Source organism: Hippopotamus amphibius, chromosome 15 (genome assembly GCF_030028045.1).
Source record: "Hippopotamus amphibius kiboko isolate mHipAmp2 chromosome 15, mHipAmp2.hap2, whole genome shotgun sequence".
NCBI classification, from domain to species: Eukaryota; Metazoa; Chordata; class Mammalia; order Artiodactyla; family Hippopotamidae; genus Hippopotamus; species Hippopotamus amphibius.
In genome coordinates, this window is record NC_080200.1 from 6404833 (window position 1) to 6432735 (window position 27903).

The window sequence follows — 27903 nt, forward strand, 5'->3', positions numbered from 1 at the left end:
GAGCAGGACCCAGCAGCCAGAGGGCCAGCCAGCCTCCTGCCCCCGGCACTGACCCCACCCTGAAGCCTGTGGCGTAACCCCCTGGGCCTCACCACAAGCCCCTCTGAGATTTGGGCTGCTGTATACATTGGGGAAACTTTGCTTGAGGAGGGATTGAGTTTTCACCGTGTTAACTGCAAACACAGAAATCCATTTGTGTCCGGTGCCTTCCCGGGCTGCCTGGGTGCAGGCTTGTCTGACACAAGAAAGCAGATAGGATGGAGAAGGAGGGGGCGGCCTTGCACAAAGGAGGGCGGGCCATGGCCTTGACCCTGGCCCCCAAACTGTTTTTAAAGATGAGAGTCGAGACGGGGGTCCTCTGCTTCCAGCTTCCCGCTCAGTCTCGCTTGACCCTCCACTGACCACAGGGAGGAGGTGGAATGTGTCGCCCTTGCCCCAAAGCCTTGATTCGTGTTCTGCCTCCAAATTAAAACGCACCCGCCGCGCCCAGGGCTTCCCTCCCCCGCCCCCTCCCCGGATGGCACCTCCTCACTCAGGAGCGAGGCCCCAGCCCGGCAGCCCCCATGGGTGGCACTACCCTCCACACTCACACACAGACCCCTCTCCAGGACGGAGCTGGCTCTGGCTTTGGTCTTCCTCCGGGTCCTCTCCTGCTGGTTCTCTGGTTCTCCGGTCTCACTCCTCTCTCCCTGCTTCTAGAGATAGTCCACTGCACTAGTGACGAGTGGTTCTTGTCTGTCTCTCCCCCTCTCCTGTCCCCGCGCCTTCCGCTCTGCCTCCTCCCCCTGTCGCTCGGAACCCCTCCGCCGGGTAGGAGAGCGCTGCTCTGGCTGATAGGTTAATCCAGGTACTGTAGCTTTTCATCTCCCTCCCACGTCTTCCCGGTCCCCCGGCCACCAGACCCCCTCTTCCCTGGCCGCAGCCATCCCGGGGGGGTGAGGGGGCAGGCCTGGCACTGTGCATGGGGGTGACTGGGGACCGCTTCTCCCAGGAGACAGATGCTTCCCTCTGGGGCAGGGGGCGCGCGTGTGAACGCATGGTGTGTGCGGGCACGTCTGGGAATGTACGTACACACACATGCACGGGTTTCCTCCCTCCAGGGGACAAAGGTGGGGACCCAGGAGGGCTCGGGGACCCTCAGGCTGGCCGCATCAGCAACAGGCCCTGCTGTGTGCACAGTTGCCCCTCCGCAACACACACACACACACACACACACACACACACACACACTCACTCACCCCTTCTGGCCCCTCATGCTCTTCTCTGCTCCTACCTGCAAGGCATGCCATCTTCTCTCACTCACCTGCTTCTGCTGCTGCTTCATCTTGAATGGCTTTATCTGGAAGCTTCTGCCCACCACCTGGTGGCTCCGAGCCTGGAATGGGGGGCCTAAAATGAGTGGGGGGAGGGGACGAGGCTGGGGATGGCTTAGTCTCGGGCAGGTGGAAGTCCCGGGGCCCAGGACTGGAGAAGGCCCAGGGAGAGGTGTCTCCCACCCCCTGACCTGGCCCAAAGGAGCTAGCCCTGAGCCTCTGGGCCCTCGGCTGCCCCCAGGTCCAGTGTCATCAGCGGAGCCCAGTCTCTGCTGTGCCGTCTGCCCTAGATAAAGACTTGTCTCTCCTCGCCTGGGACAGAGGCTGAGCCAGAGCCTGGACCCTGGGTGGGTCTGTTCCTCCAGGTTCCTCCCTGTGTCCTGTTCCTGCCTGTCCCCCACTCCCCCAACAGCCCCAGGCCTCATGGGGTGCCCCATATCAGGCTCTGAGTGTGGGAGGCCCCACCCCTCCTCCTTCCGCCCCGCCTCCACCCTCTCTGGGCCTCCCCTGAGGTGGGCTCCAGGCAGAGCCTGGGGTGCGAGCAGAGGGTCATGGCAGCCTGTTCTCGATGTGCTCAGGGGCAGGTGACACGAGCGCAGGAGGCCGAGGAGAACTACGTCATCAAGCGGGAGCTGGCAGTGGTGCGGCAGCAGTGCAGCTCGGCAGCCGAGGACCTGCAGAAGGCACAGAGCACCATCCGGCAACTGCAGCAGCAGCAGGTACCAGGCCGGGTGGGCGGGGCCACGAGGTCCAGGCCACTCCCCGTGTTCAGCTGCCTGCAGGGCTCTGGAGCAACTGGCTCCAAAGCAGCCCTGCCTCAGTCCCTGGCCCTCCTGTTCCTTCCTGGGGGGCAGTGGACCCAGAGTAGAGTGCAGATTCTCCCCAAACCCCACCTTCAGCGAGCAGCCCCACACCCAGGGGCGATCCCACCTCCTAGGGGAGCGGCCGGCCTACCACACTGAGAGCACGGCAGCCAGCCTCTCCAGCCCCCAGCCCCAGCACAAGAGCCCCTGGGAGCCAGCCGTCCCTGCAGGGACCCCTCCTTCCACGGACGGGGCTGTGATTCCTTAGGGGAGCCCCGGTGCCTCCCCAGGATCTGAAGGGCTATTGGGCTGTTATTGAACTAAACCCAAATCCAGTCGTCTGACATGCAGCAAAGCCAGTCTCCTGACACCAGGTTGTGGTGAAGGAAAGTACAGCATTTATTGCAAACAAGAACAGGCCGCTCACGCTCCAAAGAACCCCAAAAGTCCCCAGTGGCTTTTTCTAAAGGCAGTGTTAAAGGAGAGGGACCTAGGATGCATGATCATCTCGTGGACCTCCTTCTGATTGGTTGATGGTGAGGTAACAGGGTGATGTTTCGGGAACCTCAATCATCAGCCTTCTGGTCCCAACCAGTCTGGGGTCTGTGTGCTTGTGGTCAGCATGTAGTCACCGTCCTCCACCTGGGTGGGGGTCCCAGTTTCTGCAGGACAGCTCAAAGATCCATGTCCGACGGTTATCTTTATCCCTTCGGGAGGACCTGGGCCTCCTGTGACTCTACTGTCCTCGTCATTAAGTGCTTCAGGCTGCTCTCGAGAACTCAGGGAAGGCCTAGGAGACTAAAACCTTTTTCTACAAATGAGCAACAGGGACACCGAAGGGCTTTTGTGCCCAGGAAGGCCCCCACGGGGTCCTGCTCAGTTTCAATCCCCCATTTTCTTTGAAACTGGTCAATCCTGAGTGGGGCAGGGGTGGCACAGAAAGGCAGTAAAGTTTTGGAGAGAGAGGTTAATCAGAAGCTCAGCAGGGGAACGCAGTTTTAGGGGGACTCAGTTTCAGAGCTTCCCTGGCAGGGGCACCAGCCATGCAGGGTAGGACCTGCAACAAGGGAGGGGGTCACCCCCTCCAGAGCTCAGCACTTTGCCCTCAGAAGTCTGGCCTGTGCCCACCAGCCTGAGCCGGTGGGATGGGTGGTGGGAGGGACCATGGGCTTTCAGAACTTCCAGAACTTTCCTCTAGCTGTACCCAGCATGCTGCCTTCCTTCCATGGTGACCCACCAGCAGCTGCAGCCTCCGAACTCAGCATGCATGCCCGAGCACGGGCCCCAGAGGGGCAGGGAAGGATGCTGTCGTCTCCCTGCCATCCAGGGCTGAACCCAGCAGAGCCTGGCAGTGAGTTGGGGGTGGGGGCTGGTGAGTCCCTGATTTGGAAAAACCACAGGGTGCTTGAGAAACAGTGGGTGAAGAGAAGGAAGGGTCACTCATTGAGGAGGGCCCCCTCACCCAGGCCTGGAGACCTGGCCTGAGGGACGCGAGTTGGTTCTTCACTCCTGGGGACAGGGGGTTGGAACTTCACCACTGCTCACCTGCATCCACCTCCTTCCCTGCAACTCCGAGTGCTGTAGCCCCACCTGGCACTGAAGCAGCCAGGCTAATGGGAAAACCGAGGCTGGGCTAACCCCACCCATGGCACGGTGTCTCCTCTCAGGCCAGCTGGAGAGACATTCACCTGCCGCCTCTGAGCTCTGGCCTTTAGGGCCTGACGCGGAGCTGGGTGAGGCAGGGAGGCCACTGCAGGCAGAGGGAGGGAGTACAGGAGGTGCCAGTGTGGTCTCCAGAGACCCCTGGAGGAGGTGCAGCCTGGCAGAGCTTGACGTGGAGCCTGGAGCCCATCTGAGCCAAGGAAGAGCCACTGGCACCCACGGACCTCAGAGACCCCCAGTGGTCAAGGGCAGCAGCTCACCTGGGCAGCTAGGCAGGCAGGGCAAGAGGGTGGCAGCCAGGGAAGGGGGTGGCTGGGCCAACCTCCCAGAAAACTGCCCTGCCAAGCCACCCAGGGAAGCAAGATGCAGGCCCCACTCTCACCCCAGGGCTTCCCTTCCCCACTGGCCAGGTTTGGTTTTGTTTTGTTTTGTTTTGTTGGCTGTGGCATGTGGGATCTGAATTCCCCAACCAGGGATCGAATCTGTGCCCCCTGCCGTGAAAGCACAGAGTCTTAACCACCAGGCCACCAGGGAATTCCCATGGCCAGGTCTTTGTGGGCCCCACCTATCACCCCTGGGACCCTGCCAGGGTACCTCTGAGAAATCCCTGGGCACTGACCGAGAAAGTAGTCTCAGCAAACTCTTTCCCCACCTGCCTTGTACAACCCCCATCCTGTGGTTAGGCCACGGACCACATGGCAGGAAGGGGTCCCCAGAGAACTCACCCTCCACCCTCACCCCAGTGATCCTGGGAACCAGTCACTGGTGTTTGTTTCCATGGAATCCTGAGGCCATGGAAAGTCCCCTCTGTTCCCAGGACCCCTAGACACAGAGCATCAGGGCCCCCATGGCGTTCAGCCCCTCCAGGGGATCCAGCGTTTCTCCTCACCCCCTTCTCCACCCACAGTCTGAGCCCCCACCCCCCTCACCCCTGCCCTCGAGGTGGAGGGGGCGGGGCCAGGCCTGGGCCCACAGCCAGCTGGCGGGAAGGCTGCCTGCTCCGGCCACAGCCTGGGGCCCAACGCAGCCCTCTGCCCGCCCCCAGGATAACCCGCGCCTCACTGAGGACTTTGTGGCCCACCTGGAGATGGAGCTGGAGCAGTCACGGCTGCGGGAGACCGAGACTCTGGGGGCCCTGCGGGAGATGCAGGACAAGGTTCTAGACATGGAGAAGGTGCGAGTGGGCGGGAAGGGGAGGTGAGGGTGCTGCACGTGCTCTGGGAGATGATGATTAGGCCCTAGCCAAGGAGAAGGGGCGGCCAGGGGGACCTGTGGGACAGTCCCTGGGGTCAGAGCCCCCTGCCCCAGCAGCCCCCAAGGAGTCCAGGGCACCTCCCTCGGCCCCTGCCTTCTCCTCCTTGGTCTCCACACCAGGGTCTGGGCAGATGGAAAGTTGGCCTCCTCACCCTCAGACCCTCTGAAGCCCTGGAGGTACACACACACACACACACACACACACACACGGGCACACACAAAGCAGCACGACTCCACTAGGAGCACACCTGCCCTCATGTACCAGGCGCCAGGCCAGCAGCACGGTGCTCTTCATGGGCTTCCTGGACAGCCCATCCTGCCTGTGTGTGTCCCCCTCAGGCCCCGGGTTCCAAGGATGGACAGAGGGGGAAGGAAGACCAAGGCCCAGGCCCATCAGGGCTGCTCCCCTCCATGGAGACACCACCCAGGGGGCCACCCTCTCCCACCTGTAGTCCTACAGGGGGCACCAGGCCTCTTGGTCCCTTCCCAGCTCCTTCCACACTGGTTATTGTCTCAGCTCCCATGGCGCCGCCAGAAGGGAAGTGCTCCGGCCACCAGAGGGCAGCAGTCACCCACCGGCAGGAGCCAACCCCCCAACCCCACCCCCAGCTCCAAGCTGCACTGTTTTGGGTGCCCTCCCAGGTGGGGTGTCTCTGCCACAGCCTTGTGTGGAGCCATCACCTCTCAGTACCCACCTGCCCAGAGCTGGGCTTCCCTCCGACCTCCCCCCACATCAGGGAAATGTGGGCCCAGTAGGTCTGCCACCATCCCTCAACTCCCAGACCCAAACTAGGGTAAGTGAGAACCAGGTGCAGTGAGTTGGCTTTGAGTCCAAGAGGCTAGAACATGAATCTCTCATCACTGAGCCCTTGGGAGGCCAGGATACGGCCTAGGCCGGCCCTCAATCCGTCCTCAGGGACATGGTGCCGAAACCCAGTCTTCTCCACTCCAGCTGGGCCAGGTCCCGGTTCTGGGCTTGGAGGGCATGGATCTCAGATTCCCAGGTGGGTAGCACCTGCCCTTGCCCAGCCCACCTGGTGTTAGTAGCAGTCACATGTTGAGCGGGTCACCCTAGGCCAGTGCTGCGAGAGAGCAGGTGCTGTTATTACACCTGTTTTACAGACCAGGATTTCCAACTGGGGCGGCAAGGGCGGTCTCCCCTGGGGCCTGGTCCCCGTTGCCCTGGCACATCCTGGGGTCCAGGGTGCGCCCTCTCCCAGCCGCGCTGCCCAAGGCGGAGCCCAGAGGAAGGGGCACGGGAATGTGGGTGCTGCGGGAAGGGCCGCGTGGCCGCGCAGGTCCGCCGGGCTCTGACCGCTCCTCTCCCCGCAGAGGAACAGCTCGCTGCCCGACGAGAACAACGTGGCCCGGCTGCAGGAGGAGCTGAAGGCGCTCAAGGTGCGGGAGGGCGAGGCCGTGGCCTCGGCGCGGGAACTGAAACTGCAGCTGCAGGAGCTCTCCGACACCTGGCAGGTAAGGGAGGGCCTCGCTCGACGCGCACGGAGCGGCGTCGGGGCTCCCGGGCGGAGGTCGACCGTCGACCTCTGTCCTCAGGCTCATCTGTCCCGCGGCGGCCGCTGGAAGGAGTCCCCGCGGAAGCTGGTCCTGGGCGAGCTGCAGGACGAGCTGATGAGCGTGCGGCTGCGCGAGGCCCAGGCTCTGGCCGACGGCCGCGAGCTGCGGCAGCGCGTGGTGGAGCTCGAGACGCAGGTGGGCCGCGGCCCGTCTGGGGAGGGGACTCGGCGCCCGGGGCCGGCCCCTCGGCGAGGCCGTGACCCCCGCCCGTCCGCCCCCAGGACCACATCCACCGCAACCTGCTGAACCGCGTGGAGGCGGAGCGAGCGGCGCTGCAGGAGAAGCTGCAGTACCTGGCGGCACAGAACAAGGGGCTGCAGACGCAGCTCAGCGAGAGCCGCCGCAAGCAGGCGGAGGCCGAGTGCAAGGTGCCCCCACGCCCACGCCCCGCGCCCGCGCACGCCCAGCCCCGCGGCGCCCTCTGACCCGCCTTGTCTGTCCCCGCCCGCAGAGCAAGGAGGAGGTGATGGCCGTGCGCCTGCGGGAGGCGGACAGCATGGCGGCGGTGGCTGAGATGCGGCAGCGCATCGCCGAGCTGGAGATCCAGGTGAGCGGCGGGGCCGGGGCCGGGGCCGGGCTCCCTGGCGGGGCCCGGCGCTGACGTCCGGCGACCTGGCCCGCCCGCAGAGGGAGGAGGGCCGCATCCAGGGCCAGCTGAACCACTCGGACTCGTCGCAGTACATCCGCGAGCTCAAGGACCAGATCGAGGAGCTGAAGGCCGAGGTGAGCGCGGGAGGGGCGTAAGAGCCCCGGTGTCCTCGGCCCGTGAGGGGCCGGGCGTCGGCGCCTCGGGGAGCGGGAGAGGAGGGGGCCCGGCGGCCGGACTCCGTCCGTGGGTACGTCGGTCCACGCCTCCAGCGCGCGGGTCCCCCGCCCCAGGTGCGGCTGCTGAAGGGCCCGCCGCCCTTCGAGGACCCGCTGGCCTTCGACGGGCTCGGCCTGGCGCGGCACCTGGATGAGGACTCGCTGCCTTCGTCCGACGAGGAGCTGCTCGGCGTGGGTGTGGGCGTGGGCGCGGCGCTGCAGGACGCGCTCTACCCGCTGTCCCCGCGCGACGCGCGCTTCTTCCGCCGTCTGGAGCGGCCGGCCAAGGACAGTGAGGGCAGCTCAGACAGCGACGCCGACGAGCTGGCCGCGCCCTACAGCCAGGGCCTGGACAACTGAGGCCGTCCCCCGCGTGCTCGGAGCCCGGGGGCCACCGCCTGCCTGCTCCTTCGCCACTGCCCGCACTTAACAAACTCCACGCCCTCGGTGGTTCCGCCCACCCCGAGAGCCAGGCCCAGCGCGGCAGGGCGCAGAGGGTAGGACTGCAGGCCGGGGGTCCTCAGAGTCCCCTGGCAGGCCCACCCTCCCCAGCAGTGTTTACCCATCTTGGTCTGTACCCCTCTGGGCCCAGTTACCTGGAGGGTCTGCCCCTCAACAGCCAGGGCAGGGGAGGACCCAGAGGTCCCAGGACTGGACAAGCGGAAAGCTGCCGGCTCCTAGCCGGCCTCTTACTGGGACAAGGATGGCCCTGCTGGGAAGGGCCCAGGAGCTAGAGGGGGCCTGGGGAAGAAGGGGCCGCTCTAGGCCAGACGTTACCACTCCACGAAGGCCCCGGGGACCCTTGGCCTCTGGGGACAGATGGCCAGGCTGGGCTTTCCTGCCTGGTGCAGGTGTTGTGGCCCCTGCGACAGAAACCAAAGTCACCCCTACTGTGTGCAGGGCCACCGGGGTGTGAGTGGCCAGCCGGAACCAGCCAGGGCCTGGGCAGTGTCTGTCCTTTCTCCTTGGGGGCCAGAGCAGCTGGAAGGAAGTGAAGAGAACCCCTCTCTCCCCATCACCCCACATCTTCCTCCGTGACAGTCCCATCACCCCAGCTTGGCCAGTGATGGAGGAGCTCCCCCACCCAGGCTAGCCCCCTCTCCAGGGGGTCCCCAGCCTCCACTTCCCTTCTGTGTCCCTGGCCCCACCCTCCAGCCAGGGCTAGGCCCCAGGGGAGGAGGCCTCCCAGCTGAGTTGCCTCCCCGCACCTGCTCACGGTGGTCCCGTGGTCTCTGCTGAGTCACAACCGAGAACGGTGCCAAAGTCCAATGATGCCCTCAGACCCCCACCCGCCGGGGCCTCACGACCCTCGGGCTGACCCTCTCGGTGCTCCTGGAGCCTAGAGCAGCATCACAAGCAGTCTCCCTGGCGCTTCCTGGGGTGGGGATCCACGCTCAGTGACCCCTTCCTGGTCGCCCACTCCTCAGTGTTACAAAGCCTGGGGACCAGGGTGGGCATCCGAGGGGCTCTCCCACGTGCCCCCCACACTGCCCACCACCATTTTGCACACTGCCTGTTCACACTCCACATGTCGCCCAGGCGGGAAAGATGGAAAATAAAGTGTATTTACACAGTCACGGACAAGGGACACTGAGCGGGGCAGGCCTGGGGGTAGAAGAATCACCAGCAGCTGTGGGTCCCCAGCCTCTGGTCCAGTGAAGCGACCAGGAAGGGAGCAGGCTGTCCTTGCCCTTGGGAGCCTCCCACTGGCTAAAAGAACCAGGGGTGGAGGTCATAGCAGGCCAGCAGAGGGGGCCAAAGAGGCTTTCCAGGTCGGGGTGCAGCATGGAAGACGAAAGGACATTCACACAGTGTGAGCATAAGTGTGGGCGTTGGAAGAGTCGGTTAGTATTGGAGGAAAAAGTCACCAAGACCTGGGACATCAGGCTTATGGACACACCCTTACAGTAGGGCATTTTCAGGAGGGTGGCTCTGGAGATGGGGAGGGAGGCTGGGCCATGATTTCCCACCTGGGTGACTCAGCTGGGGTCTCACCTGAGATACATGGAGGAATGAAGGGTCTCGGGACCTTAGGAAGATTCAGGATCTAGTTTCCTCCATTCAGCACACACTTCTGAGGCCTTCTGGGTGCTCTGCCTCCGTGCCTGGTTCTGAGGGGTACCAAGTGGAGTGGAGGAGACAGCCATTGGGATGGGGGCAGGAGGCTTAGCCTGCTCAATAGTGTGGCAAGTGTCTAGATGAATGTGTAGGGAGATCGGGGAAGGCTTCCTGGAGGAGGTGGGGTGCAGGGATCTCCAAGGGCAAAATCATAAGGGTGAAATGTGGCAGGGACCAGCAGGAGGCACATGAGGTCTGTGAAGAAAGAACAGGAGAGAGTGGGCATGGCCAGACCAGGAAGGGGCTTTTCTAGTCAGGAGAAAGAGTTTGTACCTTGAACTGAGGGCACTGGGGAGCCATGGAGGGCTTAGGTGAGAGAGGCACCATCAGATGGATTACAGTCTTGGGGGTCAGTGCAGAGACAGAACTGAACCAGGCAGTGGGGGTCCCCTGGAGGAAGAAGGCCCAGAGAGGCAGTGTCTGTTGTGGGGTTGCCCATGGAGCTGAGGTGGGGAGTCCCAGCTAACATAGAAGGGACAGAGCCAGGGATGGCAAAGGAAGCCTTCCTCAGGGGAGACATTTAATTGGGTTGAGCCAGATGACAGCCAGGCCTGCCCTCTACACCCACAGGTGGGCCCACAAAGTGTCCCCCACTCTGCTGCCTGATACCTGCCGAGCAGCAGGGCAGGACACTGGTGATGCCCCGAAACAGCTGAGTCCCAGTTCTGTTCCCTCCCACAACAGCTCCTGTGGGCCCGCGCACCATCCCCATCACACAGATTTAACACTGAGACCCCGACAGCTACTGTCTGCCTCTCCTGCTCCCACGGGGTAATTCCACCAGGTTGGCTCCCAGGATGGGGCAGGGCCTTGGGGAAACTGTCTGAGGTTCTGGCCGGCTCTCTCTTGTGAGCTGGCCTTGGGGCCCTGGCTGCCCAGCACATCAGGAGTCAGCCCCTACCCTCGGGCTTGTCTCAGCATCTGGAAACAAGGATGCCTGGGTCCTCACCAGGGCTCAGCTTAGGAAGGGAATCTCTGTCGTTTGCCACCTATCTGATTGGCTCCAAGGGATGGAGGTGACAGTGTCCCATTGCAACAGCACCGATTTCTCTTGGGACGGTAGGCTGGGAGGCAGCAGCTTCTGGGGTGGAGACAGGCAGAACTTGATGATTCATATCTGATAGGAACCTGGCTTCAGGAACTGGGTCTAGGGGCAGAGAGAAGGCCGAGGGCCCAACACGGGGTCCTGCTCTATCCTACCTGCCCTGGGGACTGTGGTTCCCCTTGGGCCGCCATCATTCTGGGCATGAAACCTGACACAGTCAGGGAGGGAGAGCCTAAGGGGTTCATTTCCTGCAAGGGCACTTGTGAAGGAGGGCCTGGGCTGGGGCTTAAAAGGTCCAGGGTCAGGGTGACTGGACTGTGGGAAGAAGGGCAAGGAATTGTGATTGGGGGAAACAAGTGAAGACATTGGTTGGCTCTGGTGAGAACCCTTGACTCTAGGGCACAGACACGGATGCCTGGCTAGAGGGGCTTGGGGAGGACAGCCTAAGTTGGGATGAAAGGCGAGGCCCATATTTGGGAGGCACAGAGGGGCATGATGAGGGCACCTGGAGAGGAGTGGGTAGTGTGAGGACTCCCCAGTCTCCCACCCAGCCTTGGAAAAGGATGCTCCTTCCCTGCAGGTCCCTCTGAGTACAGTGTGCCCAGGGGGCAGGGAATCCCCTTCATGAGCCCTGGGCCCAGCTGCGGGCCTGTCTTTTGCACCGCAGCCTCCTAGGTGAGCAGAGGGCAGTGCGCCCTCTTGGGAGGCCCCGGAGGGACCCAAGATGGCCATCGGTCTCAGGCCACCCCTGTATCCTTTCTACACCCCAGGGTGTGCAAAGTATGGAGGGTGCACACTGTGAGGAGGGACCTCAGGAAGGGCTCCCCACCTTCTCCTTGTATCCAAGCAAGCCCTTCCCACGTGTCTTCCCCCTCCCCCCAGGAGTGCCGGCTCCCCTGGCCCAGTGTGGGAAGAGCTTGATCAACTGGCCACGCCGTCCACGCCCCCCCCCCCACACACACACTCGCTGGGCCCCTCCTGCACCTAATAGTTCCATAGAAATTGAGCATGAGAAAGCCTACGTTCATGCATGCGTGTTGGTGCGCTGCGCTGGGCCACGGGGACTCGACATCTTCTGGTCCCACCCCAGCCCCTCCTCGCACGCCCCTATCCTCAATGGAGAAGACGCACGGTCGCGGAGTATTCGAGAAGGCAGTCAACCAGAGCTACAACCTGTTGTGCACAGTCTCCAGCAAGGCCTGCCCCGGCCCCTCGCGCCGCCCTGCCGTCCTCTGCGCAGCGGGAGTCCAGCAGGCCGCAACCGCGAAGGCGAAAGTGAACAGGCTTCAGTGTCCCGCCTTTATTGCAAACTCGGGCTGTACGCGGTAGACAATACACTGGACACCGGCAGGGCCTAGACCGAGGGACGAACGGGGCTCGAGGGGCGCGGGAGCTGGTCCTAGGCCAAAGGGGCGGGGCTCAAGGGGAGGGCCTTGGCCAAAGGTGTGGGTGGCTCGCAAGCCTGGGCCAAAATTCTAGGGCTCTAAAGGGGCTGAGACCAATCCACAGGGAGGAGGGGAGCGGGAGATCTAAGACAAAGAGGTGTAACTTGAGGGGAGGGTCCTAAGGCAGGGGTGGGGTGGGTGGGAGGGGCTAGGATCTGGCTCAGTGGAAGGTCTCCACCTCTACCACGGTCCAGTCACCCTGCGGGGAAGCCACGTCATCCGGGGAGAAGCTAGTGACAGAGGTGATGCTGGCGCGGGACTCGTCCAGGGGAGACAATAGTTCGGCCCAGCGGCCCAGTTCGGCGTCGCTGAGCGCAGTGCGGGCGCCCCCAGCGCTGCTGCCGCCCCCCGCGCCCCCTGGGCCACCGGTGCCGCCCGCAGCACCTTCGGCCGCAGCTAGCAGCAGCGTCCGGCTTAGCAGGTGCTGCACGACGCTCGCCTGCAGCGCCCCCAGCGGCAGCTCGCCCAGGCGCGCCGGCTTCGCGCCCCGCGAGGCCGCTCCAGCCCCAGCCCCAGCCGCCGCCTTCCCACCGCTGGCGCCTGGCCCGGGCCCCGGATCCAGCGCGCCTGTGGCGGGGCTCGCCGACTCGGGCCCTTCAGCCTCGTAGATGGTGCACAAGCCGTCCGTGGAGCCCGACCCCGCAGCAGGGGACCAAGGCAGGGGCGCTCCTGCGGGGAGAGGCGCCAGGCTGGGCAGCTGGAGCGGGAAGCCCCGCCCCCTTCACAAGACCCCCGCCCCTTCCGTCAGCTCCGCCCCCAGATCCAACTTTCCTGCCCCCGAGTTGCAAAGCCTGGTCTCCTACCCCGCCCTCCTACCATCCCCAGACCTCGCCCCTCCTACTGCTCCGAGGCGCCCGGGGGGCATCTTACCTGGGGTACTGCGGATGGCCAGAGGCGGAGCGGAACCTCGGCTCCAGGCTGCCGGGTGGCAGGCGGCGAGCTCTGCATCAGCAGGCGGGGAGGTTGCGGCGCCGCCCTCGGGCCCACTGTCGTAGCCCCGCAGCTCTTCGGGCGTGCTCGTGGCACTGCTGCTGTGGCCCGCCAGGTCCGGGCCGCTCAGCGTACTGGACGGGCTGCGCGAGGGCGGCGGCGGTGGGCCCGGGGCCAGCGCCAGGGTCAGCCGTGGGCCTGAGATTGGGACATCGGGACCCGGGGTTGGGGGGCGGTGTTGGGCTGGCGGAGGGGGTGAGGCAGGGGCAGAGGGAGGGGTCTGCAAAGTGGGCAAGGCCAGGGAGGGTGGAGCCCGAAGAGTGGGCGTGGTCAGGGAAGGGGGAGGGTCTTGCAGAGGGGGTGAAGCGGAGGGAGAGGGAGGGACTTGCAGAGGGGGTGAAGCGGGGGGAGAGGGAGGAACTTGCAGAGGGGGTGATGCGGGGTGAGAGGGAGGGACTTGCAGGGGGGGTGAAGCGGGTGGAGAGGGAGGAACTTGCAGGCGGGATGAAGCAGGGGGAGAGGGAGGGACTTGCAGAGGGGGTGATGCGGGGGGAGAGGGAGGGGCCTGCAGAGGCGGTGAGGCCCGAGAAGGTGGAGCCCGCGGAGGGGGCGTGGCCAGGGGAGAGGGAGGGTCTTGCAGAGGGGGTGAAGCAGGGGGAGAGAGAGGGGCCTGCAGAGGGGGTGAGGATAGAGGAGGCAGAGCCTGCAGAGGAGGCAGGCTCTGAGAGGGAGAGGCCTGTAAGGGGGGCGTGGCCAGAGAAGGTGGAGTGTGTAGAGGAAGCACGGCCAGAGGAGGAGGGTCCTGCAGAGGCGGTGAGGCCAGAGGTGGGGTCTGTATAGGAGGTGTGGCCTGTTGAGGGGGAGTGGCCAGTGGCGTGGCCGGAGGAGAGGGCGAGCTTAGAGGGGGACCCTGCAGAGAGAGTGTGGTCAGACGAGAGGGAGAGGGAGAGATCTGTGGAGGGGATGTGGTCAGAGAAGAGTCCTGTGTGCGAGGCGTGGCCAGTGTATAAGGCATGGCCTGAAGAGGTGGAGACAGAGAAGGACCGGCCTGCGAAGGAGGCATGGGCAGAGGGGAAGGAGCCTGAAGAGGGGGTGTGGCTAGGGGAGAGGGCGTTTTCCTCAGAGATGTTGCTTGAGATAGAGGAGCTTGTAGAACGGCAGTGGCTGGTGGTAGAGGACCTGACAAAGGAGGTGTGGCCAAGGGAAAGGGGAGATCTGGAAAAGGGGGTAAAGCCAAAGACGCCTCAATGGGGGGCATACTCTGCGGAGCGGGTGAAACTGATGGAGGGCCTGAAGCCAGAAAAGTGGCCGTGGCCAAGGGAGAGACGGAGAACTCCAGAAAAGATGTACCCACATGTGTGGGTGGAGCTTGCAAAGGAGGTGTGGTCGGCGGAGAGGGGTGTGTCTGCAGAGAGGGTGGAGAAGAGGGAGGAGGGGCTAGTGGAGGAGGCGTGGCCAAAGGAGCGTTTAGTGCCTGGGAAGGGGGCGTGGTCGGTGGGGACAAGGGGAGCGAGTCCCGCAAGGGAGTGGCTGTGATACGGGGAGAAGGTGCAGTAGGACCTGGTAGGGAGGAGGTGGCCAAAGGAGGAGAAAAACCCTGTACGGGGGCTGCTCCCTTCCTCGGGGGTGTGGCCTGCGGGGGGCGTAGAGCCTGCAGTCCTCTGGACTTGGGCTGCGAGGGATGCCCCAGAGCCCGGGGTGTCCCAGCCACGGAGGTCCCAGAGCGGGCTGGGGAGGACAGAGGGGTGGCGCTGGAGCCCAGAGGGCGGGAGGTTGGCTTCTGGAGGCCCCCGCCGGCGCTGGGTCGCCTCCTGGTGGCAGGGCTAGGCTCCGCGGCGATGCGCTCTGGGGCGCCGCTCACTGATTTCCTGGAAGCGTCGGTCGGGGGCCGCGGCCGGGCACTCGGAGCTGCCCGAGGCACACCCACCTCAGCGCCCGCGGCCCGGGACCGACGGGAGATGGCTGGGGAGGACACGGCTGGGCTGGACCCAGAAGAGTCTGGGGACAAAGCAGAAGGCCAAAGGGTCACTAATACTTCTAGGCTGGTTTCCCTTACAGCCCAGGAACCCGTTCCTCCCCAGGTCACATACCTCTCCGTGCCCCGGCACTCAGGGCGCTCCTTCTGGGAGCCTCTGGGGCTTTTCCTCTGGCCACAGGTTCCTCAGCTGGGGGGCGGAGCCCCTTCTGCCCAAGAGGGCCTGGCCTGGGGACGAAAGTCGCTGCGCTCAGGGCAGCGCCCCAGCTCCTTCTTTCGTCTGCCAAGTCTACATTTCCCCATCTGTGAAATGGGGCATATGCCCTCTCTGCCAACCAATAATAGCTTTCACCAATTTGCGCCTAGTGAGGAGCAAGTGCTCCCACACACTTGAATTAAAAGCTTCCAGATGGAGACACTCACCCTTGCCTAAGGGACCAGGAGAGAGGGGGAGTGTTACCTGGTGGGCCCGCTGGCACGCCCGGAGCTAGAGATACAGCCTGGGCCTGGGGTCTTGGCAGGGGCCCGCTCCCCTCTCCCAGCCGCTGGGGGCCTGGAGGCTGTGGGGAGAAGGCCAAGTCAACGCAGGTGCCCCGGAAAGGAAGGAGAGGCTGGTGTCTCAGAGGAGAGGGGGACAAGAAGATAGGGTCAGAATCAGGAAAAGAGGCTGGAGTACCTGGGCTCCGGGGGCCTGTCCCAGCGCTCCGCGTCGGTCCCACCCGGGGAGTAGCCGCCGGGAGAGCCGCTCCCCGGATGCCCCCGGCTCGCTCTGCCAGAGGCCCTCGCCCTGCAGCTCCCGCTGCTCCCAGAACTCGGAGAGCCGCGCTGGTTACTGGGGGAGGGGGTCGTGGAGACCCTGGGGGCTTGGGGGTTGGAAGGCCGGGAGGGCGAGAAGCGGGCGTCCGACCGGCGGCCCCTGCCCTGGACTTGTCCCTCTTGTCCATCTCGCACCTGATGAGGAGACAGACCGATCGGCATCCCAGGTCCTGGACAGCTACGCTGCCTGCAGGGATCTGGATCCTGGCACCTCTCAGCTCCTTCCCCAGCGTTGCCACCCATGGGTGTCCAAACCTCTGCCTGGATCCACTTCCTTCCCACCCACCCACCACTCACCAGCGCAGCTGCTCATGGCTGTCCCCAAGTCCCACCCTCACCGCCTTCCTCCAGGCCATGCCAGCCTCAGCCCAACCCCTCTCCCGCCTCTGCTCCCTCTCAGGACCGGAGATCCACCCCCCTACCCCTCGCCCCCTCAGAGACCCTGACCACCATCGTCGGGACAGGGGGCTGCCACAGGTTCCAGATGAGGGGGACGGGAGCACAGGCCCAGATCCCCTCGCCAGCCCCCAGCGCCATCCCGGGCCTCCGGGAGGGATGCCGGCACCTGCCGGGAGGAGGAGCGGCCCTGGCTGCCCGCGCACGGGCTCGGGGAGACAAAGAGCCGCGTCCCGAGCCCGTCCCCTCCCCCAGCTGGGCCCTGGTCCGCGCCACCCTTCCACCTGCTCGCGCCGCGCTCACCTCGGGCTCCGGCCTCCCGCCGCTCCACGCTGGGTCGCCTGGGGTGGGGCCGGGTGGGAGCGCCGCGGCGGCCTCGAGCGGAGGGCAGGCGAGGGGAGGGGGCGGCGGACGGCGGCGCGGGGAGGCGGGCCCGCCCCTCGGCGGCGGGCGGGGGAGAAGGGGGAGCGCGCGCTGGATGCAGACCCGGGAGGCAGAGGCGGGAGCGCGCCGAATGGGGCGGTGGGGAGCGCGTAGGAGGGAAGGGCTGCTTCGCCGCCGCGTCTGAGGACCACAGACACCCAACTGGAGGGGCTTCGGGGGGTATCCCTCGGCGTCCAGGACTCAGCCTAACCCCGGTCCCCAACCCCTGCCACACACACCTGCTGGGGCCCCCACCCCAACCACCTGGCGACCAAGGCCCGCCTGGGCTCGGATAGGCTGAGCCCTGGCAACCAGGAGGCGGAACCATCGCGCCTCGTGCCCAGTTGACCAATCCGGTCACTCGATGTCCCTGGCCCCGTCCTCGCCTTTGCGACCGCAGAGGCGAGCCCCCCAGGGTTCCTGGGGATTCCACCCCCTCTCCAACCCAAAGGCTTTCCACAGGCCCCAGGAAACCTCCTGTCTGGTTGGGCTGTGGGGACCAGAATGCAGCCCTGGGAATGTAGGGGTAGACCCCAGATTTGGGGGAAGAGAGGAAGGAAGGATGAGGGGGTGAGACCAAGGATGGTGAGGATGGTGAGAGGTGACCCAGCCTTCTTCAGGGCAGAGCACCCCCCCTCCCCACACCCTCCCAGGTCACACGAAGTCAAGTCAGCAAAGACTTCCTGGCAGATCCCAGCTGTGGGGCATGAGATTATGGGGGGCTGGAGGTGTAAAAACAGGTGCATGAAGGAGCCAAGAAGATCCCGTCCAAGATTTCCCAGCCCAACCTGAGGGAGTGGGAGGTGTCATTTTGGTGACCTACCAACTGATGCAGGGGCCTCATGGAGGACCTTGATAGGGGACAGTGGCATTGAGGGGGTTGAAGCATGCAAAGGAAGATGGTCATCCTTAGCTGCCCTGAGCTGGCCAACAGTGCCAAGTGCCCTCCTGCACCTGTGCTTATACTCCAGGCCACATGGCTCCCCCACCACACACACACACATACACTGTGCTCTCTGTCCCCAAGCCCCATCTCTCCAGACTCTTAGCCACTCACTACCCCAACCCAAAGAACCAGCTCCCTCTGCCCCACCCCTCCCCCATCACATGTGTACATACACACACACACACACAGTATGCACTGTATGATTCCATTTATATAACATTCTGGAAAATGCAAGCGAATCTATACTGACAGAAAGCAAATCAGTAGTTGTTGGGGACCAGTGGGGGAGGGAAACTTTTGAACCATCCATTGAAGCCACTCTGATTCATGACCCTCAGAAACTATGTGAGACAATAAATTCTTATTGTCTGAAGGTGCTAGGTTGGGGAGCAATTTGTTACACAGCAATGGATGACTACCTCAGGCTCACAAAACCTTAAAAGCTGGCTATAAAATATAGTGTTGGTGAGAATGTGGAGAAATTGGAACACATGTGTACTGCTGGTGGGAATGTAAAATGATGCAACCACTGTGATTCCACTTATATGGGGTCCCCAGGAAGATTCAAATTCATAGAGATGGATAGTAGAATGGTGGGTGCCAGGGGCTGGGGGAGAGGATGAGGAATTGGAGTTCAATGCGGACAGAGTTTAAGTTTTGCAAAATGAAAAAAAGTTCTGAAGATGGATGGTGGAAATGGTTGCCCAACACTGAATGTACTTAATGGCACTGGACTGTACACTTAAAAATGGTTAGGATGGCAAATTCTATGTTATCTGTGTGTTCTGCCACTATCGTTTAAAAACCTGGATAGTGTCCATGTGGGAAAACTCATGAACTACCAATGGGAATGTAAAGTGGGCAGGCTTTCTGGAGGAAAACTGGAAAGCATTGTATGTGTGTCATACGACCGAGACTTTCCACTCAAGTATCTGTATCTGTGGCAGGTGCTGTACAGCCCCTCCTGTATCCCCTGAGCACCCACAGTCCCCACCTGCAGCGAAAGTCAGAAGTGCCAGCCCATTGACACTCCCTCCATCCCCCTCTCCAGAGCAGCCCTCAGCCATGACAGTTGGTGCATCAATGCTTCAACTCCCTCGCCTCTTGGGTGGGAAAACTTGGAGGTGCGTCCTCCACCATCTCCCAGAGCTCCCCAGCACAATGGGGCCCCAGTTGCCCATATTGGCAGCCTGCTTCTTCACCCTCATTAACACTTACCGGCTTCCTTCCCTCCCCCGCCCTTAATGCTTCCTGAGATCACCTTCCAGAGAAACTATTTGCATCGAATTCCTTGTCTCAGGGTCTGCATCTAGAAGAGCCCTAACTAAGCAGCCATTCATCCATCATTTACTGAATGCCCACTGCGTGCCAGGCACCATCCGAAGTGCTGGGGACACAGCAGGGAGCACAAGAGACACGTGTCTGGGGCTCATGGTGCTTCGATTCCAGTGACCACAGAGACTCTTGCACAAGTGTGCAAAGCAGCGTGTACCCAGACACTCATCTCAGCATAAAGTCGGAAACAAACCCCCGGGATACGGCTCTCAAGGAGCTTCTCTGGAGGCTGGAGGAAAGGGAGAAACTACTCATCTCAAAAGCCCCCTCCCCTTTGCTACCCCCTCACTTCACCCTAGTTTGTTATATACACAGCATTTGTCACAAACGGACATTATCTTGTTCCTTATTTATTTGCATTCTTGCCGGCTGTCTCCCCCTGCCCCCAACCACACACACACACACACCAATAGAGCAAAAGCTCTGAGACAGAAGGTAGCCTCGCTTATCTTGTCCACCCAATGAAGGCTTGCCTTTGGGCAGCCTGTGGTCGAGCCCACAGTGACTTCTGCAAGGGCCGTGCCTATTGCAGGGTTTCACAGAGGAACGTAAGCATAGGGGGTCCCAACCCTCAAGGTTTCAGAGCATCTCTAATCTGGCGAACTTGTGGATTTCTTTTCCCACCTGGTCTAGGTCCTCTCTCCCTTGAGTTTTGCAGACAGAGCAGATTAAGGTCAACGGCTCATCTAAGATCCAGCTGAGGCCTCCCGATATGGGGAGGAAATCGTGGGGGTGGGGCAGCAGAGTCTCCCTTTGAGAAGGCGGCCTCCCAGGCTGGACTCCAATCCTGGCTCCCAGAGCTGACCCCTGAGCCCAACCCCCCCCTCCACCCAGGACCCGGGAGCAGTTCACTCCCTCTCCTCCCGCAGTGGGGAGCTTCCCCTGGCTGAGCGGTCAGCAGAGGAAAGGGGAAGCGCCCTGGCCTCCCTTGGGCCCTGGTCACTGGTTCCTTGGTTGAGCCTCAAGGCCAGGTAGCTGCACCTGGGGGTGGAGGGAGGAGGAGGAGGAGGAATTCCACGCGTTCCTGATACGGTCTATACAGCCTGACTCCCGGAAGGGTGACTTCAGGTTGGCTTTGGGGTCCCAGCGCCTCCAGGGCCCCTCAGTTACCCCACACCAGGTCCGCCCCACTGCAGCGGCGCCCAGAATCCTACGGTCCCTGCTCCTCCGACAAGCTCCTCGCCCACCCCGGGGACATCAGGATCAGCATCGACCTGCTCCCGCGATTCCGCGGTACCAGGAGTCGGGGGCGACCTGAGCGCTGGGGAAGGGAGCCGGGGCCGAGACGGCCGGTGGGCGGGGCCGTGAGGGGCGGGGCCGTGAGGGGCGGGGCGGCTCCCGGCTCGTGTCCCGCCCGCCGGCGCGCCAGCCCTGACTCACCCAGCCTGGCCCGCGAACTCTGCGGGAGTCCCGGCCGCTCCGCTCCCAGGGACACAGGAGTTGGAACCAGCGTCCGGCCCGTGAGGTGAGTAGGTGGCTCCCCGCCCCTGGGGACCGGGTGGCGGGGTGAGAATCTGGCACACGGGAGGACCGCCCCAGGTGCGGCTGGCCCTGTGACCCGAGCCCAACGCCGTCTGGGCACATAAGGAGCTGGAGGGTGGGGTGGAGGGTGCAGAGAGAGGCCCGGCCCCGGCCAGCCCAAGGGCGCCTGCCCGGGGGGGAGCGCGGCGGGCCTGGCCAAGGACGGAGTGAAAACTGACATCTTGGGGTCCACCCTGGGGGTCTTGACCGTGTTCCTCTCTCCGCCGCTAACTAAACCCTGTGAACCCCTCAACTCCCAGAATCCTACCACTTGGGGGCCTCACCAGGCTGTCCCTTCTGAGACTCTTGAACCTCAAGACTCCCCAGACCCCCCAGTCCTGACAGAACAGCTTGGAAAAGTACTAGGTTGGGAGTCCCCAGGCCTGGGGCCCAGAACAGGATCTGCTAATACCTGGCCACCCTCCCCCACCCAGGCTGCAGTTTCTCACTTGTGTAAAAGTCAAAAGTTGGACCTTGTGCCCTCCAAAGCCCATTTCAGGGCTGACAGCTGTCACTGCTTCTTCTTTGCCCCTTAGCATGCGCTGTGAGTAGGGGGGGGGGCGGAGAGGCGGCTGGACCAGGAGCACCCACCACCGCCATGTGTTTAGAGGCAAGCTGGAGGCTTAGGAGGGCCTGAGAGAGAAGCAGCAGGGGTGAGGCGTGGGCAGAGCTAAGGCTGGGTAGGGGGCAAGTTCCTGGTCCTAGGCTGAGGAGGACATCTCAGCCTGCTGGAAGAGCAGCCATCCTCCCCCCCCCCCCCCATCTCTTCTCTGCCCTTCTGTGGTCCTTTTTGCAAAGATGCTTCATCTCAGCGAGACATTCTCGCTCAACGTGCAACAGAGTACACAGGATCAGACCGATGGGACTTGGGGGTCTCACCTCGAACACCACTTGTCACAAACTGTGACACCTTGAGCGAGTTATTTCACTCTCCGGAGTCCGGAAAGGGAGGGTCCCAACGTCCACGCTTCCAGTGTTGGGATAAAACGAGACACTGAAAGCATCTGATGGGCATAAGTTCTCTGCCCCCATACCCCCGTGAAGCATTCTCCCCAAGCCCTCCCACCAGCCCTGTTCAGACAAAAGGGGGCCAGTCTTATGTCTGGGGAAGCTTAATGGCAGGGTCGGGACCATCAAGTTTGAGTCATGGAGACAGATAATGATAACCCCGTGTCTGCCTCTGAGGCTGCTGTGTATACACCTTGCTCTGTGGGTGCACCCTCTGGGCCATCTGCTGGGGACCCTGAGTGTCTCTGCCTTCTCGCCTTTGATTGTGGACCTGGGATGGCCAGTGGTGGAGGCTCTACTATTGTGAGACCGGTCCTGAAGGGTGGCAGGGACTCAGGGGCAGGAAGTTGGTCCCTGCCCATCTGTGTGGCATTTCTGCTAAGTTTGCATTCTTAGGTGAAGCAGCTCCAAGCAGTGCCCCTCTCAGGGCAGGTGGCCAGGACAGGGAGAACAGTGGGTGGCCAGAACGGGAAGAGGGTGTATCGTTACCTCCCTGGTCCTGGGTCTCCCCTCAGCTTAGTACACACTTGCACTTTGTACACACATGCACTGATGTGCACGCTCCAGAATGCCCACAGGGTGTCGCTTTTGGTGGCTGCAATTTGGCCCCTGGGGGGCTGTTGAGCTGCCCTGTGTGTGTTGCTATCAGATTCCCTGGTGTCTGAGCCTGTGATGCACTGGAGGCATCTTTACGTGGCTTGCTGTTTAGAATAGGGTGTGAAACTGAGTGCTAGGGATGGGCCACTGGGTGAGGGATCCTGTGCTCTGTCTGGGCACCCCCTTGCCTGTGCCTGCTGCTGGGTGAGTCAGGACCTGAGTCAGGGGGCCCCCAGAGGCTGGGTGTGGGCAGGCATGTCCCTGTCCCTTGCATGCTATCCCTGGTACTGAGGCGGGAACCTCTGATGGGATTAAGGCATGTGGCGGGCTGCCCTGAATTCAGCCTGGTAGGCGGGGTCTGCATCCTATATTCCCGCCCACTTCCATCTTGTCCTCACTCAGGAGTAATCCTAAGGCCTCCAAGGGTTGCGGGGATCAAAAAGGAGGGGCATGGAGGTGTCAGAGTGACTAGCTGAGGTGTGGCACAGGGGCCAGGTCCCGCCCCCCCCCCCCCCCCCCCGCCAGGAGATGGGTGGGAGGCTGGAGGACCTGCTGGTGGCCCAGATGCCTCCCTTCTTTGCCCAGCCTGTGCCCAACAGCAGGCTATCAGGTTGAGGACCAAAGGCCTCAGGAAATCTGCATGCTATACAACAGGGGCTTTATGTGTGGGAGCATGGATGCTGGAGGCGGGGCAGACCGGCCTAGGAGCCCCCTTGGAGGCACTGGGGGCCTTGCTGCCTCCCTTTCCTTCCACCCCTCCAGCCTCAGGGGTGGGGAAAAGGCTCCTGACTGCCTGTCTGGAAGGGTGCCATCCCAGCTCATGGCCCACGCCCCCGTGTGACTTGTGCCTGGTTGTCTGTATCTGGAATAATGATACCTTGGTCTAAAATGAAACCCAGGGACAGACAGAGTGGGCTGGCCGCCCAGGAGCCTGGAAGCCCAGCCCCGTGCCCGTCGTAGGTGTCACCCTGGCTCTCTCCAAGTTTTCCATTTCCTGATCCTCTGCCTCTCGCCCCTCCTCACGCCCCCTGCCCCTGCCTCTCAGAGGCCAGGTCTCTATTTTCTGCCACAAATCCTAGGCACTTGCCCTATTAAAAACCCAGGTGTCCTAGTCACTTCCACCACCACCCCCCCACCCCCAGGGCTGACCAGCTTTCTGCTTCGCCACTCCCTGCCCCTGGGGCCCGTAACCAGAGCCAGGCTCCAGCCGGCTTTTCCGGTTGGAGGTTGGAGGTGGTGCCCAGAGCGCCCCTGAAGGGGGTGGGGGGCTCACGCCCCGGAAGTCCGTCTCGGACTCTCTCTGGTCCAGTGGGGAGGGAGCCAGGGCTGGCCGCCTGGATACCCGGTGTCTGGAGTCAGAGAAGCAGAGCTAAGTGTTTCGGATTGGTGTCAAGGGTGGGAGGAGATGCCTGGGCTTCGGGAGAAGGCCACACGGGCAGGCTGTGGGACGGCAGCCCCGTGGACCGCCCCTCCCGAGCTCTGAGAGGGCAAGCAGAGTCCCATCGGGGCAGGGGTCCCAGGGAGCAGAGGTGGTGAGGACGGTAGTTGCTTGGCTCCAGGAGGGAGGTGAGGTCTGTGGGGGGAGGGGAAGGGAGCACACAGCTTGTGGGTTCTGCCAGAGTTTGGCAGGGCCGAGGGCGGATTGGGAGCAGATGCGTGTGTCTGGCTCTCCTGGGGACCCGGCACCAGGCGCCCTCTCCTGAGGGTCTCTCTCTGCGCCCACCACTTCCTGCTCTCCCACAGACGGAATGATTCCGGTGGCGGAGTTCAAACAGTTCGCGGAGCAGCAGCCCGCCTTCAAGGTGCTCAAACCTTGGTGGGACGTGCTCGCCGAGTACCTCACCGTGGCCATGCTCATGATCGGGGTGTTCGGCTGCACCCTCCAGGTAAGGGGCAGGGAGGGGGCGGGGCTGGGGCGGGACCTCTACGGGGCGGGGCCTGGGGGATTCCGGAAGTCTTCTGTTACCATCTCTTAATTCTGGAGACTGCAAGTATGAAATCAAGGTATGGATAGGGTTGGTTCCCTCCGAAAGCTGTGAGGGAGACTGTGTTCCCAGCCTCTCTTCTAGACTCGGGGGGGCCTCAGGTATTCCTTGGTTTATAGATGACATTCTCCCTGTACCTTCAAAGCATCTTCCCCGAGGGTGCGTGTCTGTGTCCAAACTTCTCCCTTTTATAAGGACAAAGTCCGACTGGGTTAGGACCCACCTCAATGACCTCATCTTAACTTGATTACATCTGCTCTGCAAAGGCTATTTTCAAACAAGGCAACAATCACAGCTATTTGGGAGTTAGGACTTCAACCTCTTTTCGAGGGGCACAAGTCAACCCAGCTCTTTTTTTCAGACAAAGTCTGATGCTCAGACTTTGTTGAGACTTTATGGACACTTCCAAAGTTGGGGAACACACTGGGGACAGCTGGGGGTTGACGGAGGCCTCTCTTTCCTTCAGGCTGCTTTCTCCCCTCCCACCACCACCACAACCTCCCAGGCCACCCCAGATCCTTCACCGTCTTTCACCCTCTCCCCCCTCCCCAGGTGACACAGGACAAGATCATCTGCCTGCCCAGTCATGAACCCCGGGAGAACTTATCAGAGGCCCCGTGCCAGCAACTGCTGCCGCGGGGGGTCTCCGAGCACATGGGGGACCTCCGGGAGCTGAGCGGCCTTAAGAACAACCTGGACCTGCAGCAGTACAGTTTCATTAACCAGCTCTGCTACGAGACGGCCCTGCACTGGTATGCCAAGTACTTCCCTTACCTGGTTGTCATCCACACGCTCATCTTCATGGTCTGCACCAGCTTCTGGTTCAAGTTCCCCGGCACCAGCTCTAAGATCGAGCACTTCATCTCCATCCTTGGCAAGTGTTTTGACTCGCCGTGGACCACGCGGGCCCTGTCGGAGGTCTCTGGGGAGAACCACAAGGGCCCTGCTGGGCGGGCGACAGTGACCGTGGCGGCGGCAGCAGGGTCAGCGAAGGCAGGTGAGGGCGAGAAGGAGAAGGTGCTGGCAGAGCCCGAGAAGGTGGTGACAGAGCCACCGGCCGTCACCCTGCTGGACAAGAAGGAGGGCGAGCAGGCCAAAGCCCTGTTTGAGAAGGTCAAGAAATTCCGCGTGCACGTGGAAGAGGGGGACATCCTGTACACCATGTACATCCGGCAGACGGTGCTCAAGGTCTGCAAGTTCTTGGCCATCCTGGTCTACAACCTCGTCTATGTGGAGAAGATCAGGTTCCTGGTGGCCTGCAGGGTGGAGACCTCGGAGGTCACGGGCTATGCCAGCTTCTGCTGCAACCACACCAAGGCCCACCTCTTCTCCAAGCTGGCTTTCTGCTACATCTCCTTCGTGTGCGTCTACGGGATCACCTGCCTCTACACGCTGTACTGGCTTTTCCACCGGCCCCTCAAGGAGTACTCTTTCCGATCCGTGAGGGAGGAGACGGGCATGGGCGACATCCCTGACGTCAAGAATGACTTTGCTTTCATGCTGCACCTCATCGACCAGTATGACTCGCTCTACTCCAAGCGCTTTGCGGTCTTCCTCTCGGAGGTCAGTGAGAGCCGCCTGAAGCAGCTCAACCTCAACCATGAGTGGACAGCTGAGAAGCTGCGGCAGAAACTGCAGCGCAATGCCCAAGGCCGGCTCGAGCTGGCCCTCTGCATGCTCCCAGGGCTGCCGGACACGGTCTTCGAGCTCAGCGAGGTGGAGGCGCTGCGGCTGGAGGCCATCTGTGACATCACCTTCCCCCCAGGCCTCTTGCAACTGGTGCACCTGCAGGAGCTCAGCCTGCTCCACTCGCCCGCCAGGCTGCCCTTCTCCTCGCAGGTCTTCCTGAGGGACCGCCTGAAGGTCATCCGGGTCAAGTGTGAGGAGCTCCGCGAGGTACCCCTCTGGGTGTTCGGGCTTCGGGGCCTGGAGGAGCTGCACCTGGAGGGGCTCTTCCCCCCAGAGCTGGCCCGGGCGGCGACCCTCGAGAGCCTCCGGGAGCTGAAGCAGCTGAAGGTGCTGTCTCTGCGGAGCAATGCCAGCAAGGTACCCGCTAGTGTGACCGATGTGGCCGGCCACCTACAGCGACTCAGCCTGCACAACGACGGGGCCCGCCTGCTGGCGCTGAACAGCCTCAAGAAGCTGGCGGTGCTTCGGGAGCTGGAGCTGGTGGCCTGTGGGCTGGAGCGCATCCCCCATGCCGTCTTCAGCCTGGGTGCGCTGCAGGAACTGGACCTTAAAGACAACCACCTGCGGTCCATCGAGGAGATCCTCAGCTTCCAGCACTGCCGCAAGCTGGTCACGCTCCGGCTGTGGCACAACCAGATCGCCTACGTCCCCGAGCACGTGCGGAAGCTCCGGGGCCTCGAGCAGCTCTATCTCAGCCACAACAAGCTGGAGATGCTGCCCACCCAGCTTGGCATGTGCTACAGCCTCCGCCTGCTGGACGTCTCCCACAACGGGCTGCGCTCCCTGCCGGCTGAGCTGGGCCTCCTCCAGAACCTACAGCACCTGGCACTCTCCTACAACGCCCTGGAGTTTCTGCCTGATGAGCTCTTCTTCTGCCGCAAGTTGCGGACGCTGCTCCTTGGCTACAACCACCTGAGCCACCTCTCGCCACAGGTGGGGGCCCTCAGGGCCCTCAGCCGCCTGGAGCTCAAGGGCAACCGGCTGGAGGCGCTGCCAGAAGAACTCCGCAACTGTGGGGGGCTCAAGAAGGCAGGGCTTCTGGTGGAGGCCACCCTTTACGAGGGGCTGCCGCCCGAGGTGAGGGACAGGATGGAGGTGGAGTGAAGCCAAGGAGGGGCAGGTTGAGGTAGAGGCCTTCTGGGTGCTACCGCCCTGGAATCTCTGCCATTATCTTCAAGGGAGGTGGCCAAGTGGGCCCAGGCCAGGAGATGACGTGTCAGGCTGGTGGAGCCCAGACAAGATCCTGGGACTGGTTTGTCTGGGAGGCTATGGATTTGGGGTGGAACATCCTGGAGGGATTAACTCAGTCATAAGACTCTCAGACCAAAACCACACCTATGTCTTTGGCTGGCTGGCTTGCCCCCTGCCCTGGGCCAGAGCCGCTGCTCCCTGAACCCCACCCCAGACCTTCTGGTTCAATCAATGTCACATATGGGGGTGTGGCTCATCCCAATGGGATTTCAACCCTCTCCCCATGACCAAAACAGCTTACATCTGGGGTTCTCTCCCAAGGAGGGGACACAGACACAAGGGACCAGTTCCCCCCTCCCTCCTCCAACTTTGATGTTAATCCCCTATTTATAAGTTGTTTGCTAAGGACACCTGAACTCAGAAAAATGGTTCTCATGTTTGACTAGGCATCAAAATCAACATCTCCAAAACAAAACATCCCAGGCCCCACCTCTGAAAGACTGACTCAGGAGGTTTGGCTGGAGGCCAGGAACTTTCCTGTAAATATATGCATCCCAGGTAATTCTGACACAGATGGTTCCAGGCCTGTGTGCTGGGAAATGGTGGCCTACAGAGTAGATATCTGGGTGTCTAGAGCAGAGATTCTGAACTTTTTTCAGATCCCTAGACGGTTTGAAAAATCTGATGAAAGCTGGGCACCTCCTTCTTCAGGAAAATGCTCACGTATACATACACGAAAAGTTCTGCAAACCACTCTGGGTAGTCTACAGATTCTTCCAGATTCCTGGGAGGGCTGATTAAGGACCTCCTCAGGATCGTGGACCCCAGGTTAAGAACACCTGCAGTGGAGGGTACCTTTTTCTGACTACAGGCTGGGACTTTGTCTTTCCAATGTTCCCTATGTGAGGGAGTGTATATCAGCGGATGCGTAATAAATAACACATTTTGAGAACTATAATTTTGATCTGTTGTGTCCTGCCATTGTCTAAGATTCCACCAGACCAACTACAGGCAAGTAGCAAGCGTCACATTCCAGAATCAAGGGCATGAGTCTCTGTCCCAGGAGCAGAGG

The 27903-nt window shown here is 62.2% G+C and overlaps 3 protein-coding genes across 24 annotated transcripts in view; 2 read left to right on the forward strand and 1 right to left on the reverse strand.

Moving 5' to 3' along the window:
- The window catches only part of EVI5L (ecotropic viral integration site 5 like), a 29243-nt gene extending 20259 nt beyond the window's left edge, over positions 1 to 8984 (forward strand). For 3 of the 8 annotated variants that reach the window (XM_057708813.1, XM_057708818.1, XM_057708815.1), the window contains 8 exons: positions 815 to 847; positions 1892 to 2032; positions 4824 to 4952; positions 6365 to 6742; positions 6829 to 6975; positions 7059 to 7154; positions 7235 to 7330; positions 7487 to 8984. In XM_057708813.1, the coding sequence (XP_057564796.1) occupies positions 815 to 847; positions 1892 to 2032; positions 4824 to 4952; positions 6365 to 6742; positions 6829 to 6975; positions 7059 to 7154; positions 7235 to 7330; positions 7487 to 7771 (1305 nt within the window). In that variant the 3' untranslated portion in view covers positions 7772 to 8984. The remainder of the gene's footprint in view (positions 1 to 814; positions 848 to 1891; positions 2033 to 4823; positions 4953 to 6364; positions 6743 to 6828; positions 6976 to 7058; positions 7155 to 7234; positions 7331 to 7486) is intronic. The other 5 variants (XM_057708816.1, XM_057708821.1, XM_057708819.1 and 2 more) reach the window with 5 other exon arrangements.
- On the reverse strand, positions 165 to 20763 carry PRR36 (proline rich 36). Of its 11 annotated transcripts, none has more exons than XM_057708805.1 (10): positions 20221 to 20763; positions 15601 to 15875; positions 15385 to 15484; positions 15040 to 15152; positions 12890 to 14947; positions 11748 to 12688; positions 10431 to 10610; positions 9803 to 9919; positions 9407 to 9522; positions 165 to 4913 (listed from the first exon to the last, which is right to left on the reverse strand). In XM_057708805.1, exons 2-6 carry the CDS (start codon positions 15866 to 15868, stop codon positions 12180 to 12182), a joined length of 3048 nt encoding a protein of 1015 aa, XP_057564788.1. In that variant the 5' UTR covers positions 15869 to 15875; positions 20221 to 20763; the 3' UTR covers positions 165 to 4913; positions 9407 to 9522; positions 9803 to 9919; positions 10431 to 10610; positions 11748 to 12179. The 11 variants fall into 11 exon arrangements, with proteins under 11 accessions (XP_057564788.1, XP_057564784.1, XP_057564786.1 ...); XM_057708801.1 differs by lacking the exon at positions 20221 to 20763 and adding an exon at positions 16440 to 17159; XM_057708803.1 differs by lacking the exon at positions 20221 to 20763 and adding an exon at positions 16188 to 16424.
- LRRC8E (leucine rich repeat containing 8 VRAC subunit E) lies at positions 20204 to 27791 on the forward strand. 5 transcript variants are annotated; one of them, XM_057708823.1, is made up of 3 exons: positions 20204 to 20305; positions 23710 to 23852; positions 24504 to 27791. In XM_057708823.1, the coding sequence occupies exons 2-3, from the start codon at positions 23715 to 23717 to the stop codon at positions 26742 to 26744; spliced, it is 2379 nt and encodes a 792-aa protein (XP_057564806.1). In that variant the 5' UTR covers positions 20204 to 20305; positions 23710 to 23714; the 3' UTR covers positions 26745 to 27791. The 5 variants fall into 5 exon arrangements, with proteins under 5 accessions (XP_057564806.1, XP_057564805.1, XP_057564809.1 ...); XM_057708822.1 differs by having other exon boundaries at positions 20206 to 20305; positions 23692 to 23852; XM_057708825.1 differs by lacking the exon at positions 20204 to 20305 and adding an exon at positions 20347 to 23498.
- The last annotated feature ends 112 nt before the right edge of the window (positions 27792 to 27903 follow it).

Coding starts and splice junctions, on each gene's coding strand:
- PRR36 (XM_057708805.1), bottom strand. CDS start 15,868: ATGGACAAGAGGGACAAGTCCAGGGCAGGGGCCGCCGGTCGGACGCCC. Junction 14,948..15,039: donor GAGTGCCGGGGCACGGAGAG/GTATGTGACCTG, acceptor CTTTGTCCCCAG/ACTCTTCTGGGTCCAGCCCA. Junction 12,689..12,889: donor GGCCATCCGCAGTACCCCAG/GTAAGATGCCCC, acceptor CTCTCCCCGCAG/GAGCGCCCCTGCCTTGGTCC.
- LRRC8E (XM_057708823.1), top strand. CDS start 23,715: ATGATTCCGGTGGCGGAGTTCAAACAGTTCGCGGAGCAGCAGCCCGCC. Junction 23,853..24,503: donor TGTTCGGCTGCACCCTCCAG/GTAAGGGGCAGG, acceptor CCCCCTCCCCAG/GTGACACAGGACAAGATCAT.